At 41.4% G+C, this 17,999-nt stretch overlaps 1 protein-coding gene across 1 annotated transcript; it reads right to left on the bottom strand.

Moving 5' to 3' along the window:
- Positions 1-152: 152 nt before the first annotated feature.
- On the bottom strand, positions 153-9,225 carry hsf2 (heat shock transcription factor 2). Its single transcript, XM_029141470.3, has 12 exons — positions 9,021-9,225; positions 8,587-8,695; positions 7,663-7,790; positions 6,720-6,844; positions 5,808-5,883; positions 5,616-5,677; positions 5,288-5,366; positions 3,086-3,219; positions 2,561-2,824; positions 1,811-1,913; positions 1,457-1,523; positions 153-1,335 (listed from the first exon to the last, which is right to left on the bottom strand). Exons 1-12 carry the CDS (start codon positions 9,111-9,113, stop codon positions 1,016-1,018), a joined length of 1,560 nt encoding a protein of 519 aa, XP_028997303.1. The 5' UTR covers positions 9,114-9,225; the 3' UTR covers positions 153-1,015.
- Positions 9,226-17,999: the final 8,774 nt, after the last annotated feature.

The following is a 17,999-nucleotide window of genomic DNA, read 5'->3' as shown; positions in this document are numbered from 1 at the left end:
TATTCCTTGATTTCCCAACTTCAATCAACAGTTGCAGCTCCACAAACACTGATGTCTTGTTTCAGTTAAAGCAAACACTAGTCTCCATGGTGTCCCAGTAGGAAACCCAACTGATATGTTGGTTTAAGGAACAACACTTTCTAAAAATAGGCCATTATTCACATTTGTCTTTATTCCAGGCAACTGGGACAATACATTTTGTTACTATAGTATATTGACAATGTGTATCAAACACAAACTTCTATTAAAAGGTAAGAACCAACGACTCAAGTTCTTTAAGTGTGTGACTCTCAGACACAACGTGGTGAGAACATCCCAGTTCTCCAGAACTGGGACGCTCAACGAATGAAGGAATGTTGCTGCACAGACAGCCTCAGCTTCAGGACGTGTAACAAATACCAACTAAAAACAGAATAAATATATTACAACACACGGTTCAGACGTTTGATACAGCTCAAAGTGCTAAAATGGTTTGAGCATGTGATGGAAAGCAGAAGAGTTCTCTGGCTTCAGCTGATGATCCATGATGCTGTGCTTACTGATGCTGTGTTTCTCAGTTCATTTTACACTGAACTACTAGTATATGAGCACCTAAATAAAAAAAGGTTGGTTTTCAGACATGTTTATGTACTCTAGTTTTGTTAGTTGGGCTCCTGTACATGTTTTTATACTTTTAAACTAAATTAGAAGACTGATCAATTCTAAGGCCAACTAGATGATCGTGAGGATAGATGTTTACTTTTATCAGACTCATTCAGATATATTATATACACACATATACACACAATACTGTGTGTGTGTGTGTGTGTGTGTGTGTGTGTGTTCTGCTTTGAGGATGCCCGTTTACACATAAACTGTATCAAACTGGTGTAAAGCTTTAAAACATGTCAGGATTTGATAAACACTGGTTTGTGTAGCTTAGCCCTGTCAGAGGAACCACAGACCCATGCAGGATTTAGTTAAGAGGGTTGTAGCTGCTACAACAGGACCAACAGGAGTGGCACTTCGTTCCCAATCACACTCTGTCCAGGTTGATGTTGGCCTCCTGTCCAGCAGGACTCAGTTCACACAGGTAGAAGAGTGTCTCCTCGCTGGCCTCAGCTTCTGTCAGAGGCTCCAGACGGATAAGAGAGCTGCGTGATGGCTGCCGCACCTCCAGGCTGGTGTCCAGTAGCTCTGAAGGCAGGTCAACCTCCACCGAACTGCTGGCATTGAGGGATGGCTGGAGGGGGGGGCTGGAGGAGCCACTGGCTCCCAGGTCAAACTCTGATGGAGGGGTGCAGCCATCGAGAAACGCCAACATGGGGCAAGTGGTGTACTGGATCAACTGCTTATCTAAACACAGGAGTGAGCATGAAAACAATGTGAGTAACGCTATGATCTGTTCACTAACTAGTAACTAACTCTGAACAGTCTTGGGCTAAAAGACAGACCAGATGACACATCCTCCACTCACCTGTGTTGTCTTCCTCAGATTTTCCTTTATTTAGCTGTAGCATGTTCTCTTTAGAGGTAATGCTCTCCTGAAAATACATGGACAGATAAAGGCTTTACAGTACATACAGACAGTCTGGGTTGGTTGTTCAAAAGACAGGTTGACACATAAGCTAGGGAAGCCCAGGATTAGCCTGTCACATCTGATCCCAGTGGGCAACAGACAATAATGACTGATTGCTGAAACATGTTTTCTACCAGTAGATATTCATGAAGACCCTTTGTTAATCTGAAACCTGTTCTAGTCCTAGGAAGAATGAAAGAGAATGTCGTCAAGATGGACATTATGGTTCTGTGTGAAGAGAAGTCATTTTACCTCCAGAGCATCAAAATCAATGCCAAACTGTTTCCCATACAGCATGGCTTGGAAATCCTCCAGACTGCAGTCGATGCTGTCCAGATAGTCCATCAGCTCCATCCTGACGACACACACAGGCACAGATGCTCAGGCAGTCAGAGGACTATCAGCCTTTGGCTTGAATGAAGACTTTTTGAAGCAGAGGAAACTTCTGAACAGCGTAGTGATGGAGGGTATTATGAGACCGTTGCGTTTTGTGCTCTGCTGTAAACCAACCACGCTACAGTTGTACTGCGTTGTATACTATGGTTTACAGCGGAGCACAAAACACGATGGTCACTGCTTTGCACTTTCATAAGACCCTCCATGTGCAACACAAGAAACATTGATATATTCAATAAAGCTATGCCATAATAAAGATCTGTGGGCCTTTACTGAATATAGTTAGTATTTAAACATGGCATTTGATACAGAAAAACACTGATAATTTTGATAATGAATAACATGATGCATTTGTTGCACAATGTCAGAGCCATAGTTTCTTTGTTCTACTACAATCTCAACAGATCATTCTGTCAGGTGGTAATACTTTAGATGCTACAGAGGAGTCACCAGGTGAAGTTATTTGAGTTATCCATATTTTTAGATTTAGATTTAATTTGCACTAAAAGATGCTGCAACCATCCATAAAATATCATTATTGGAAGTTTTCAATTGATTTTATATTTTTGGATCATGATTCTAATTCTAATTCCAGTGGACGCTTACTTTCCCAGCAGGTTGATGTTCTGTGATATGGCGCCGTTCTCACTCAGTATGGAGTCCATCATCTTGACCGGGTCCTCCAGACTGAGGCCGGAGGGCTTATTGAGCTGCAGGGCACTGCTGGTTGCGACGCTGCTTCGCTGGCTGGCCCCCGATGCACCTGTCACACCATCCTCTGGCTCTTTGGGATCGTCGGTGCACACGCTGGTGTTCACTTCAGCCGGCACCACACTGTCGTCCAGCTCTACTTCTACAATCTCCACATCCCTGTAGGTGAACATGTTGACAGCAGGTCATAAGAAATGAATGAGCACTCCATACAGTGACTGGGTTTTATCCATCTGTAATAAAGGACAATCACACTGCCTTTGAGCACATATTGAGTTCCTGAAGTCCCACCTCTCACTTTGAGTTACCCACTTTGGTCCCGTTAACATTAAAGAGTGAAAGACTAGAACCGCTACAGGGCAGTGCACAGCAAGCACATTCAGGCCATAACAAGTGTAGATCGCTAAAAAAAGTACTTACCCTTGCTCGTGGGCTTTGGGCGAGCCGTCTGTGAACTCAGCCGTCATCTCGGGGTCATTCTCAGACAAGTCACATATGATAACATCATCTGATATGTCCGAGTTCTTCACACCACTCAGACTGTTGACAGATGACTAAACAGGATACACACACAGTGAGAGGTCAGATCTAATCAGACAAAATACCATTAAATAGCACATTGTATTCTTCTCCTCTGGTCTTTTAGACAGCAGAGCTGGTCTCACCACTGTCTTGTCCACCTTTCCTTTGAGTCTTGCTGACACTTTCTGTCACAACACTCCTGACACTTTCCTCCACCTGCTCCGACCCGCCTGCACTCGCCTCCACCTCTTTTCCACACTTCCCGTCACACTGACACATCTTCACCTCAGACGTACTTCTCTGCCACTCCCAACAACCTCATCCAGTACCACAGCTCCTCCCTTGGCACCCTGTCATACGCCTTCTTTAAATCCAGAAAGATACAATGCAGCTCCTTCTGACCATCTCTGTACTTTTCCATCAACTGTCTTAGAGCAGACATGGCATCAGTGGTGCTCTTACGGGATATGAAACCATACTGCTGCTCACAAATGCTCCACCTTCTTCCTAAGCCTGGCTTCCACTACTCTTTCCCACAGCTTCATTGTGTGGCTTTATTCCTCGGTACTTGCTGCAGTTCTGCGTGTCACCCTAGTTCTTAAAGATCGGCACCAGAACGCTTCTCCTCCATTCCTCAGGCATGTTCTTACTTTCTAGCATCCTGTTGAACAAACTTGTTAGAAACTCCACTGCTATCTCTCCTGGACACTTTCACACCTCCACGTACGTCATCAGGACCAACTGCCTTTCCAGTCTTCATCCTTTTCAGAGCCTTCCACACCTCATCCTATTGATCTTTGCTATTTCCTGCTTCACAACATCCACATTTTTCTCTCTTCTTTCCCTGTAATTTTCCTCATTCATCAGCTCCTCAAAGCCAACATCTTCCTATTCAAATTGATGATTATAATGTTTGTCTGTTGGCATGTCTTAAACCGGATTCCATTCTGGATCTAACTCACTCCAGGCTTGAGACCAACACAGACGTCATTGGCTCAAAATCCCTGTTACTTAACTATCACAGTTCTTCCATATGTTTATTGGACTTTACCTCCTTCTACACTTTTTGCAGCTACAGAAACCATTTAAATATCTAAATGTTCAGCTTTTTAAAAGGAGAAGTATGCTGTTATTACTTTTCTTATTCATATCTTTCATAATCAAACTTTTTCCCCCAATTGAAATAAATGGGGACATGGCGCGCTACAACCAGGTTTGATTTCCGATCAGAGCAGGTGTACACATTCAACTTTGTAACTACTTGTTTTTATTTAATTATTTAAGATATATTCAGCTACATTTTAATGTATGAACCACTTTAAGCTATTTTTTAAAAATGTTTCAGCTTTTTTTGAGGAAAAAACTAAACACCACAACCACTGTTTGAGTAAATGTTTCCCCATCCAGAGAATTTTTTGAGGTTTGTCCTCTCTCTGCTCTGCTATCCTGTGGCTAAATGGCATAAATCCTTGACTCTGGAATGGGAGACCTGGATTACATTCCTGTCTGAGCCATGTTTAATCATTAATATAAATAAATGGATTCCCTTCACATAAATTGAGTTATATGTTTAAGATATCGCCAATGTATGGTACAGCTTTAACATAGATGTTTCAACAACATTAATGATTTTACAGTTGTTCATATTAGTATGTAGTGCTGCTTAAAGACGTTATATCAGTAGTTGCTGTGGCTGACTACGACCCTGAAGACTCTGATTCAATTCCTGATTAGGGCAACAACAAGAATGTAAAATCTAAAGAATTATAGGAAAGTGTTAGGAATATATGCAAATTATGTTGTCCTTTATTTTAAAATAGTTTTTGCTTCCTGTAAGCAAGCCTTCCTTCAACTATGCATTCAATACCTCAACTACTTTGGACTGTCCTTTCAATGTTTCTGTAACATTTAACATTACAGCATTCACTTTGCATTTTCCTCTGGAAATGCTTTTTCTATTTAAATAACACACACATAATTATCATCATCATAATCTATCATATCAACATAATCTATTTAAAAAGTACAAAATAACAATGCAGGCTGGAATGACCTCTGATACAACACATATGTGGACAGTAACTGTACATAATTACCAACCTGTTCAACACAAACTTTGTCGTCATAGATCTGATGGATGTACTTGGGCTTCTTCGCGTTGCCATTCATAAGAATTGGTCTGCCAGAAAAAGAAGCACAGACATGATCACTTAATTCACATAGGCCAAATTGCAACAATTTTCCCCAAAGATGTAAGATGTGATTGTGATGGCCAACAAACTACAATTTACATTTGGGAAAACACACTCAGTAATTCGACTTCTCAATGTCAGTGAGTGGAGTAGGGGCTACGTTTGTGATGATGACTTAAAGAGATAGAACTCTTACTATTAAACCAGCCAAAGGATTGACCCAAGTGTCAACTCACCTTTTGCGCTTTAAATTCAGGATGTGGTTGTTCTGCACCAGTGTGACAATAAAATGAACCAGCTGTAAAAAAAAAAAGTCTCAAAGTTGCTCTTCCAACAAAAATGTCAGCAATAAATAGGATGACTTGTTTGCTTATTGGCTGTAATCCTCACTGCCAACTTGTTATAAGAAGGTAGAATAGAGGTCTCACCTTTTTGATGAGCTGCTGTTGGTGTGCATGTTTCTGCCTCAGGTCTGAGATCTCCCTCCACAGTGATTCATTCTCCCTAAACAACAACGGATTTTGCAAAATTTTCTCTTGTTAGTTTATACAGCTTCTTTTTTAATTTTAGTTTAGTGATGATAAACTGTGCTGATGCAGGAAGTGGGTTCTGACATGCCTTCAAAACCTGACAACGTGTTCTTGTGAAGAATGTGAAGAGGGACAGTCCCGTCACTCCCACAGTGAATGTAGAAGTTGTAAAATTGTACATAATTCACTTCCTTTGTCCCACTCAACTCAACTATAGATATAGCGAAAATACCTACCACCAAAAATTAAACTCAGTAGTTGAAATTAAGGGAGCGTAGTATGCTCTCTGTTTAAATCCACTTCAAGTTATTAATGGTGATGAGCACAGAAGTAGTATCAGAACGATGCACACAATAACATCCCAGCCACTGATGTGGTGAGACTTCACAATTACACAGACAAATTAAAAACATCTAGGTTGATGTTTTTCTGAGTCATCATGATCCAAGGTAATCATAATTTTGAGTAATTAATGAAGTAAATGCTGCAATCGTAAGGACTCTGTCTGTCAAGTAGCTAGTTACTAATAGTAGAATAACTAATAATATTAATAATTACTAATAATAAAAAGACCAGCTTCTGTTCTTGGAAGCCAGTAACAGTGTCTTCTATTGTGAGGTAAGTACATCGTTACATCCCTAATGGACAACAGACCCCTATACACAGCAGACAAGGTCGACACATCGGCATCAGACAAAGTCATGGTGAGCCAAGACAAGAGGAGGAAACTTTACACCTGAAAAATCAGCCAGGTTTTGGTCACAGATTTTTATCCAGCTTGTGTGAGAACACGCAGGACACTATACTCACCTCTTAAGTGTTGCTAGCCTGGCATCAATGTTCTCCTGCTTGCTATGAACACTCTGAACACTTGCCAAGATCTTGGACAGGTCTTCCTGTCGAATCTTACTCTCCTCTGGACGAGCATTAGAAACCTGAGTAAAAGAAATTCAAATGAAACTGTTTTTAAGCAACTATTTTTTATCTTATATCTTAATGCAACTATTAACAATACCAATTACAAAAATGTTAAGGTAATGTGTAAAAAGTATCTAATCAGTATCATTTTCTGTCTCCTAGCAGTTGCTCTGAGGGTGAATGAAGAAACTTTTCATTAGACATACTGGTAATCCTAATAGTTATCTGGTCTTTTTAGCTCTGCTAGCTAAGCACCTATCTTATCTTTCTGCCATGGCCTCTCTCCCCCTTTCTCCCTGTGTGTCTTGTTCGGTGCCTTATGTTTAGCTTCTCCTTTGCTTCCTTTAGTGATACTGGTATCTGAAATAAGTGGAAGGTATTTGCAGCACTGGAGGCAAGGTTGACTGGTGTCTGGAGGCGCAAGTGCTAGAGAGCTTGGCCTTGGATGCAGAATATTACTGGTTCAATCCCAGACAGTGTCCTTAAACAACACACACGCCACATGATGCTGCCTATGGGGAGTATGGGGAAATCGGCAACCCCAATCTCCAGCATATAAAATCTTAAAAAGATTCACACAATCCTAATTGTTATTAACTTTAATAACCTATTTTGCTGTCGTTTTATATTGTTATAGTGTAAATATGCTGATGTTTGGTATGTTTTTTTCCAGCATTACATACCCTAGGTTATATATTCCTTTTATTTTAAGTAATATGGAGGTAACAGCGACATTAGCCAGAAATTAAAAGAAAAGGAACCTTCATAATTGAACAATAAGTAAAAGTAATATTTCTTGTGAGAGATAACAAAAGATGACAGCGCAATAATGCACCTTTCTCTTGATGTTCTCGAGCAGGTCATCCTGTCCTTGTTTGAAGTAGGGGTGCTGAAACTCCACTGGACCATCTCGCTCCTGTTTTACAATGCCTGTATCAATGTGCATCACCTTACGGAATCCATCTGTGCATGCACACACACACAAAGAAAAATCTCCATCAACACACCAGCTACATGAAGATCTGCGGGTTGTCATATAATCAATCCAGTAAAGATTAGTTTGCAATGTACACTTAGTCTATAGTAATAAAAAGAAGAATTGAAGATTTTAGGAAAATAATAATGTACATTATGATATGTACACAAATACTCAGGTGGTTGTTAGATTTGTATTTCTCTGAATTCTCTAAAACAATGAACCAAAATAAAAGGCAATAAAACAATTTTCTGCTACATCCCATCATACAATAATGATATTAAAAAGTGTATCTACTGCATCACTGGACATGTAAATATTGCGACTTTAAAATTGCACATACAATAGGGTTACTTAGCCTAATCTAACAAAAAAACATAATTTATATCATAAATACCAATAAGCCAGAGATTGAGGAAAAAGACAACTCAAGCAAATCTGTCCACAGCCACTGAACACAACAACTATGGCCAACACATGATGAATGTTGCTACCGTGGTTATTATAGCATCTATTGTGGCAAATATTACAACGATCAGACCATCATGGACCATGGTAAACTGTAAAGTGTGTAAGGTAATGTGTAGATGAAGAAGTGAACGCTTCTACATGCCTTCCATTGTTCCACTTTTTGCCTAGTGGAACACATTATAGGGCAATCATCTATGATATTAGTGATTCCTGCATTGGGCTGGCACACGATCTCACAGATATCACTTAACAAATGTGACTGTGAGACCTACCCATCAGAGACGATGGGTAGGTCTAAAATAAAGGTCTTACACATATTGAGCTGCCTGATGAAACTGGCCATGTTGTTGTGCTTGAAGAACTTTGGGAGGATCTCCTTCGCAAAACGCTGTTCATCCAGCACCAGGAAGCTGTTGCCCTCCTGAAAACAACAAACAATACTATGACTACCAGAGCGACGCGTTCCTGAAATGCGATCGACGATGTAGCGATTGAATGACTTAAGAGTTTAGCTTGGTTACGCTAGCTGTCCTGTAGGTACACTTTGGAAGAAAGTCATGGGCTAACTAACGTCTAATACGCATTTTCTTATTAATGCTTATTTCGTTCATCGCACACATTACTCATTATTATTTGTGCACTGTGACGAGACGAACACTTGCTAAGCTAATATAGTGCTGAGCTCACTGGCTGCCTGGTAGCTGGTTTGGCTGGCATGCTAACATTCGTTCGTTACGTAGCATTACCTGACTCCAACAAATAAACTCATTGGTTTCGCCATCCTCGACCAGTGTCCACAGCTTGGTTAGAAAAGCTGGAACGTTCCCGTTGTGTTTCATTTTACAAGGCGAAAAAGCGTCTTTGGACAGAAAATCCGTTAGAAACCTGGCTAAAAAGCTACACAGTCAGAATACGCCAATGGCTTACAACTTCCGCTCCGGCGAGCGGCAGGCGATTGGTCAGAATGAGTTTACGTAAGACTCCTCACGTGGAAAAGCATGCAAACAAAACGGAGCGTGGCACGTGTACTCCGACGTCCTTTCAAAATAAAGATGCCAGAGAGCTGCGCATTTGCAACCATCAATCATTCTTCTTATTTTTGGTTCCCCGTTTATCAGCCCAGACCTTAACCTTGTCAGCTTCAGGGTTTCGTTACATTTGGCCTCCACGTCTGCTGTCATCCTTATGGCACTGAGTTGGGACTGACTGACTGACCTCTATGTTCCAACCATCCTTTAATCCTGAACTGTCTGATTGGGGTTTGTCTTTCTGCTGTTATTGCTGTGCTACATCGCAGCTTCATTTCTATCCCTTCACACTTGAGAGGGTCAGCCTCAAGTTTCCGCTAAATAAAAGCTCTGCATTAATGTCAATCTTTGCTTGCTAAATTGAAATGATGCCAAAATCATGTTTGTCCACTAGATGGAATCCTTGATTCACAGTCAGATGTCAGAGGTAACATTACATTTACTCAGAATAAGCAAAAGTACAGTATAAGGTCCAGATTTATAATATGGATGCTTTTAGTGACATTTACATATTCATAGATAAAGATGCAATTCACATTAAAGTGAAATCTAGGCATTTGAAAAAATGCACATCTGGAAGACATTAATGTTAATACCAGGATTGTTAGATAATGTTTCCTTTTTTGACACATATTTCAACACATTAAATTTATAACAGCAGCTTGAGTGGATGTCTGCCCAGCAATGGTCCTTCATTTGTGGACTTAAAATGCTACATAGCTTTCACTTGAGAGAAGTGGAGTAGCTTGTATCCATATCTGTTTCGGGTATTTACATACCAGTAGTTCATTCATTTGTATTGATTTGTCTGGATAATTACTGAAACTGCAAAGAGAGATAGATTAAACCCCTTTGTGTCAAAGATGACACAAAGGGAACTTACGGTAATTTTCTGGCTCTCTTTCTGATTTTACAATAAGTAGAGATTCCCTAGAAGAGAACATCAGCAGGTGGGAGCTTAGGCTTATTGATTTCCATCATCACTGACTCACAATTACTGACTGAGCTACTGTAGATACTTGTCCTGAATTGGAGCTAAATGAAATCACAGCCTTGTCAGAAACCCTTGTTATCAACTTTAATCAAATGTAAACAAACACAGAGCACACAGAACACACACACCCAGTGTCACATTTAAGCAGAGGCAGAAAACACCTTCAGCTTAGTGGCCATCACTGCTGATGGAGGTTGGCAGGTGTTGGGCTAATTAGATTGGAGAGTAATATTACATCAAAAGACGTCACCCGAGCCTTTAAAATGGCTGTAATTAGGACATTCTTCAACTCAGACACGGGAGATTATAGCGAGGCAATGATCACAGCGCATTACAACCGCCCAGGTGACGCATAGAAGGAGGTTTCATTTCCCACTGCACACGATCAAATCTGATACAGCAAAAACCGCAACGAACAAAGTTTCAGTGCAGACCTAGAGCTGTGTTTTACAACAAGTCCTCCGAATAAAGTAACTTTGAGTACTGTATATACACCTATTATTACCTACAGTATAGTGATACAGTGTTGTCTCTCAGGGTCCTGCACCCAACCTGTGTGTGTGGTGTTTATATGAGAGTTGGGTGAATGGGGCAAGGTAAATTTTAAGGCCTCGAGCCAGCTTCGAAATGCCTTGGTCTGCACCCAATCATATGATCACATATCCCATAATTTGTGGACTTGTGCTTGTCTCTAGGATTTAAAGTTTAGGCCACATACACCACAGTGGTTACATGTCTAGATGCTTAAAAGATTAAATGGAGATTTTTTATGTTTCTGTTATTGTTGACAAATCACAGAAAAGGACTAAAAACACTAAAAATTCTCAGAAGCTGTGGACCATGTGAATATATACAAACATTTAAACTTATAGTCTACACTTGCTATGCACAGTTTCAAATGCTCACACAGTGTCTGGAGGTTCAGGAGAGGTCTGTGTGTATTCACCATAAACCATAAACCACCATAAACATCCATCTGTGGAAGCAGGGGCTTATCAAAGATGCTTTGTTTCATGGTGGCTTATTCTAGGACCTGTTATCATTGCCATTATTGTTTAGAATTGAACCATATTGAGTTTTTTTCAGTTTTTGAGCCGGACCTGTCCAGTCACACAAAAACGCTGGGAAAGGCTGACGTGCCTGCGGACAGAAACATACGAACCTGGTGTGAAATCAGTGTTACTATGTTATCCGTGAAGACATCGTCACAATCAATCGCTCTGGACTGATTGGAATGAAGGACAGAAGTGGACAGACAGACAAAGTGTGAAGCAACACAGTATTTTGAGCCAAAATACTGGACCTGACCAGAAACCACCTGGGTCCCCCATCGTAAGCCCACGTGTCATGTGACTGAAATTCCAGTATTCAGTCATGTGTCTGTGTTCTTCACCTCCTAAAGATGACGGTAAGATGCACAGCGCAGAATAAAGACACTAATCACAGCTTACGTGTCATGACCTAAGGCTGAGTCATGCTTTTGGATTACATGTAGCCTTCACAGAAGCATTTCTGAGTAACACCCATGGGAGAGTGTGGTGTTCGAGCAGGTAAGCATCTGCAGAGCTGTGCTGTGGAGCTGGAACACATGACGCTTGGAAGCAGCAGACTTTTTCCATTGGATGGAGAACTTGGACATTGGTTTTATAGTTGTTGTTCTCTCTCATTACTTGACTGAGGTCTAGCAGGACAAAAAAGGCTTGAGAAAAAAAGCAAGCGCGCCGTGACTGCTGACCTCAGCAGATTTATGTTCTTGCCTAATGAATAAATATGTTTGAGAGTCAGCCAAATGGGCATTAAGCATCCTAGACTGCCAAATCAGGAATTTTACTGGCCTTTCAAACAACATTTGATTGAGTGTAACTCAATAGGTATGCCTTTTTATATTAGCTGGTCCTGTATTCTATGCCCCCTGCCTCCTCAAAACGCACAACTGAAATAAATGATCTCACCGAAAAGTGGTTATTTTAAGACCTTTTGTATTGTAGAGCAACAGTAAAAAACACCTCCTTAGACTTTTTCTCTGCTTCTTCCAGGAAGTTTTTTTCCAAGACATTATAAACCTCATTTGTCTTTGTCTTTGTTTCTCTCTACTTGCAGGAAGTTTTTTTTCCCCCAAAAGAACATAAAATTTATTTCTTTGGAGATTTGCAAATAATTTGAAACTACCTGAAAACCAGAAATGGGTAACACACATCATACGTGGTTGAGCATCAGACATTATAGAGTGTCCTGGCAGAGGCTCAACAGGCTGAAACAATAAGTCACCAGGGGCCGGAGAGAGCAAAGGAGGACAGTTGCTGTGTCCAGATGTTGGCGTGTGCGCGCACATATAGAGCAAAACTATCATTAAACTGCCACCTTAACCCAAACCCATGTTCCTTGGGTCTGTGGTGCCAGTCTGTCTGCCCTGCAGTGGACCAGAGCAAGTCATTTCAACTGCCACCTCAGACACATGCAGTTCATCGCTATGGTTCCTATGAATCAGGTCATTCTCATGCAAAGTGTGCTCTCATACAAACTCGTTGCCATCCTAATATACAGCCCCAAAAGTCATAGCTATAAAATGTCTGCGATTTAAAGTCTGTGTGCCAGCTGCTGTGGACCCTCACGTATAAATATTCATTCTGTTTTCAGCAGTGCTTTTTTTGATGAACATGAGCATGATGAACATGGCCTTGGGAGGCTCAAACACAGTACGGCGTCGCATTCATTTAGGAGTTCCAGGTGTCCAGCTGGTGAAAGAGGAACATTGTCAGACATGCAGCTCATCCACTGGACAGGATGTCAGTGGTGGAAGTAGGACATAGAGGTGTGAAGATTATATAACAGCTGATAATGTCCTGTTGTGTTAATGTATGCATGTGTCTTTGATTGTGTATCTGTGTGATTTGGGCTTGATGCTAGAAAGTAGCAGAGTAAAACCACATGGAAGCACCCAAGTGTAGAGTTGTCTGCCAAATGAGAGTAAACCTGGTACGATGGGGAACTACAAAGACAGGATATCATTAATGGAGGCTGAAGTCACAGCTATGGCATCAACTCTGCGTGAAATTAGGTCAGTCCTGTAGGCAGATGGTGGGGAAGACAAACCACAAAAATGGTTTCTGCAGCCTCATCGAAGCACCAACAAACCAAAGCACCAACAGCCCTCAGCTGGTGACAGCAGCTAACATCTGCACTCGCTCCTGGGGTCAGTGGTTGTCACGGACCACTTACCATTACCATACCACTACCACTCTAAGCTAGAGCACCATTAATATGGAAGTGCACCTGATCTACTTTACAGCCGTAGGTTTAGGACTAATGAAGAGTCAACAGTAAGTAACTGGAGTTAAACCTCTGAGCTGGTCTGAACGTTTCCAGTATGATGCGTCCCACTGGGTTACCAAGCCCGTTCCCAGGAACGATGCAACAGTATGTTTAAGTAAGCTTGTAGTTTATCCTAGGCTGTGTATCACTAAACACTGTGTGCTGAGAGATAAACAACATTATCTCTGTATCACATAGCACAATTCATGGCAACACGTCATAGACGTGAACAGTGGTCGCAACAGGCCACAGCGTGACATCACATTCTCTTGTACAGTTGCGTGTTTCGACCAAGGCAGTAACAGGGTTAAAGGGCAGGAGAGTCCTTTATAAAGTCAGCATAATGAAATCACATGAGGCTCAGAACACAAAACATGCGACCCAGCGTGGATCTGTTGATGTCGTCCATAAAACTCTGGACTGGTTCTTTCCTGGGACAGCTGCTGTGGCCATGTGGTTTAGCAGGAAACCCAGGTTTAATCCTTAGTGAATTTTCCCACTATGGGTTATAAAACGTCCTTAGGTCAATATCTGAGCAAGACACAAAATCCCTGTAGTTTATATGTAGCAGTCATAAGAAAGGCACATTACGACACCCATCACTGAATCACTGCATTATGTTAAACATTAAACAAATATTCAATTCAAATTTAAAACCTGTAATACTTTTCCAGGTGGACGCCATGCAGACACAGGGAGAACTCTCTTCACAGTCTATTATCAGCGTATCAGCCATTTAGACTTGAAAGGGTTGTCTAAGTAAACAGGAACTTTTATCACGGTGGAAATCATTTTCTTGCTGGATCCTTGAACCTGTCACATCTGGTCACGGTGTCTGAAATGCTTCCAACATCTTGATGTGATTACTCCTCAGGTCACCGAATGTTCCAAACTCAATGATCATAATGAGATGTTTCCATGTTACCAAATGGTAATTACTATAGGCATATCTAGCTATGTGTTTAAGTAAATACTAATGCTTTCTTTATATATTATTAGCCATGACCTCCATACTTGTGCTCTGTAGCATCGTAAACATAACATTTTTTGTCACCGTCTCTTTTTGACACATAAATTACTTTTTAGTAGACTACATTACAATACCACAGTAGGTTCCTCACAATCCTCCATACAAGATTTTAGAGGAGGGGGACCACAGCCTGCACCCCCTCCCTTCACAAACATAACCATTAACAGACCCTTTCTTATCCACTTGACAAATGTTAGTCCAGAGACAATCTGGGGTTTTATAGCCTCAATAAATTAATGTAATTCCTTAGAAGTCACTGATCTGCTCACATGCTACAGAACCATTGTTGAATTCTTCTTTTTTGAGGCGGCTTTAAAAGTCATGCAGTACCTACAGTAACTGATCGAGGTTATTGTCTGTGGGGGTGAAGAGTGTTCATGTGAAGAACCTGCTGACTGCTGGGACCGCTGCACAGTAGCCATAAGGTCCCAGACCGCTATCAGCTATGAGGTGCACAGTCTTGTCTTGTTCTGCGTACTGTACTGTTTGCACTCTGCTTTGTCTGTGTGCGTCCTACCTTATGGAAGGAAACAAAGCAGCATCCTGACACAGATACACATACAGTATGTAGAAAGGAGCATTCAAATGTCACATTGCATTTTTATCAAACACTCATTTTTATGCCACAAATCTTCAGTTATTTCTTGATGGCACTGGCTTCCACGATATACAACAATATTATAACAACGTGTGAATTTCAAATTTCTTCTGTAAAAATCGAGGAAGCCCTTCCACATCTCAGTAGAGCACTTCATTTATTTCAGTTGCACAAATGTTCCATTCTGTGCAGCACTGATTGGAAGACTAAAGCAAACAGTGTGGGATTTACAGGTTTGGCAGTCACAACATGTGTGTCTAACCCTACGACAATAAAGGAAGAAAGCGCTTCATGGGGACTAGTTAAAGGAATCACGGTTTTGTTTCACACCATTAATGCTTCTATTTTTGAGCAAATGTAATTACCCTCAATTTTGCTGCTTGTTAATTGGCAGCATATGTGTTGAGATGTTAATCCAATTAGAGCAGCAAATGCCACTGAGAATGTTTGACTGGGATCTAGTTTGAGGCTCAGCACTAAGAGCATGAAGTGATTGCATGTTATTGGCAAGTAACTGGCCTCTACTGTGTGTCAGTAATCTGATGTTATCCCCTATGTGTCTACTGAGCTGGACTCAGGTCCAGGATTTGCCTCGTCTCTCTTCTGTGTCACAGATGGATTAGGCTCCAACCTACCTATGAAAGTGAGTGAGTGGCAGTGTACTCGTGTAGATTTAGAGTAGCGTGGTCAAGAACCTTGGAGTCCTTGGACAGAAAAAAGGAAGTGACACAACACCTACACCTTGTGTTGTCTGTGCCTTAGTGAACAAGCTTAACCCTGCTTGTTTTTCTGGCGTGAACAAGCTGCTTCATAGTAACCAGAGCAACCCACGTGGAATGCTAATGTTCTAATGTATAGACTCCGTCACGGCATCTCTTCAGCCACACAGAAGTCCACGTCCAAGTGCTGAACCGAGACATTATATAGAAACAGGAAACGAGTAAAGAGCAGCTGTAGGTAAAGCACATAGCAGCAGTCTGGTTAAAGTGAGGAGGAACTGTGGGAACACAGAAGAACTGACAGGAAGAACGACATAGAAAGGAAGCAGGGGCATCTGAAAAGAGGTGTAATTGCACGTTTGCTGGTTTAGTGGTGGGAGCTGGGTCTATGCATGCGTGTGGTTGGGCCCAGCCGATCTGCACATGACCCTGCAACATGCTCACTCATATCACACCGTAAACAGGATCTAAGGAAGTATGGAAAGGCCCGAATGGCTGCTGTATATTTACACGGGCATCAACACATTGTCGCCAGCTGCTTTACACCACAAACAACTCAGACTCACTTTCTGTTAGTTTTTTAGACTGGGGGCATCAAAGAAGCTACTGAAGAGTATATAAGTTAAAGGCTTTGAAAATAAATTTTCCCTGAGGATTCCTTCTCTGAAAGAGAGGATTTTGTTCTCTGTGACAGTGTTAGAGTAATGAGTAGCTCCCACAAAAAGCCACTGTGTTGAATAATTGACTGTAAACACTCAGGGAATGTTAATTAAGCTTGATGCAGCCAAAACAGATTAAATGGGTAAATGTGTTTCCTGACGACACGGAAACTAAGACTTTATAATAATAATAATTATTATTATTAAGTAGTATTACTATACATTCTGCTTTTAAAATGCTTTTTATGCAAATGCATTCAAAAAGACCCAAAAAGCAGGAGGAAAATCATTCTATTAGTGAATGATTTTCAAAGTGAAATCTAATGTGTTAAATTTGTCAGGACAGTGAATTAGGGAAAGCCTGGTGCATGGGCCAATCAGGAAGAGGGACAGAGGATGAGACCTGGTGTTGAGGGACTGTGATGTTGTCCAGGTAACAGAGAACCACAGAAGATTCTGAACGTGTGATGGACAAAGACCAGATCAATGTGGCTTAAAAACATGGCCTACAAAGTTCCAACCACGCGACCTGACTGAGGCCGCAATCATTATTCAGCCAGTGTTTGGACTCTTTAGGTCGGGTGTGTTGAGGTCGTTAGAAGGTTTGGAGGCCACCACACAGAGGCAAGAGCAGCAAACAGTTCAGATGGTCTGCCAGCGTTTACTACCACAGTAAAACGAACAGAGCCGTAAATGTAGATGGATGTCAGACACACAGATACAGTAATTGTCATCCAATTAGTCACGCTAAAGCCACAAGAGGAGTGAACAGAGCATGAATAGACCCCGTTGCCTGCAAGGAAGCGATGGCTCCGCGTTTGTTACTATGGAAACAGCTCCAGGTAAACTTACCTTCATTGAGCAGTTAAATCGCTTGGTCTTCACTTATTTGAACTGTCAACAGCTATATCATATTTTCTTTTATTCAGACAATGTAGTGGAGTTACACTAACCAACAGCCTGGTTCTCTCCCTCCCTCCTGTCTCTCCCTCTAATTACACCTATTAAAGGGCCTTACTGTATATACATTCACAGGAGGATTTTAGGTTAGAGAAATACGAGCAGGTCTGGCAGAAACATAAAGACAGTGCAGAGAAGAGCAGGCGTCAGGCGTGGCTCATACACGGCCACCACCATGGTGCCACGTCCTTACAGGAGGCGTAGCGTCAAATCACACTGCAATAATGTGTTAACATGCAACATATAATATATTCAAGTGACTTAATGGGGCGACTCAGACCTGACTCCCCAAGACTGTGCTCCTGCTCTACCCAATGCTGGTCAATTACATGTACAACCGGTGGCAAAGGGGCTGGAGAAAAGGTTGCAAGGCAGCAATCGTACATTAGAGTGGGATAATCTGAAACAGAAGGAACCGTACGTTT

The sequence above is a fragment of the Betta splendens genome, chromosome 24 (genome assembly GCF_900634795.4).
Source record: "Betta splendens chromosome 24, fBetSpl5.4, whole genome shotgun sequence".
NCBI classification, from domain to species: domain Eukaryota; kingdom Metazoa; phylum Chordata; class Actinopteri; order Anabantiformes; family Osphronemidae; genus Betta; species Betta splendens.
This window is presented reverse-complemented; position numbering and strand designations above follow the sequence as displayed.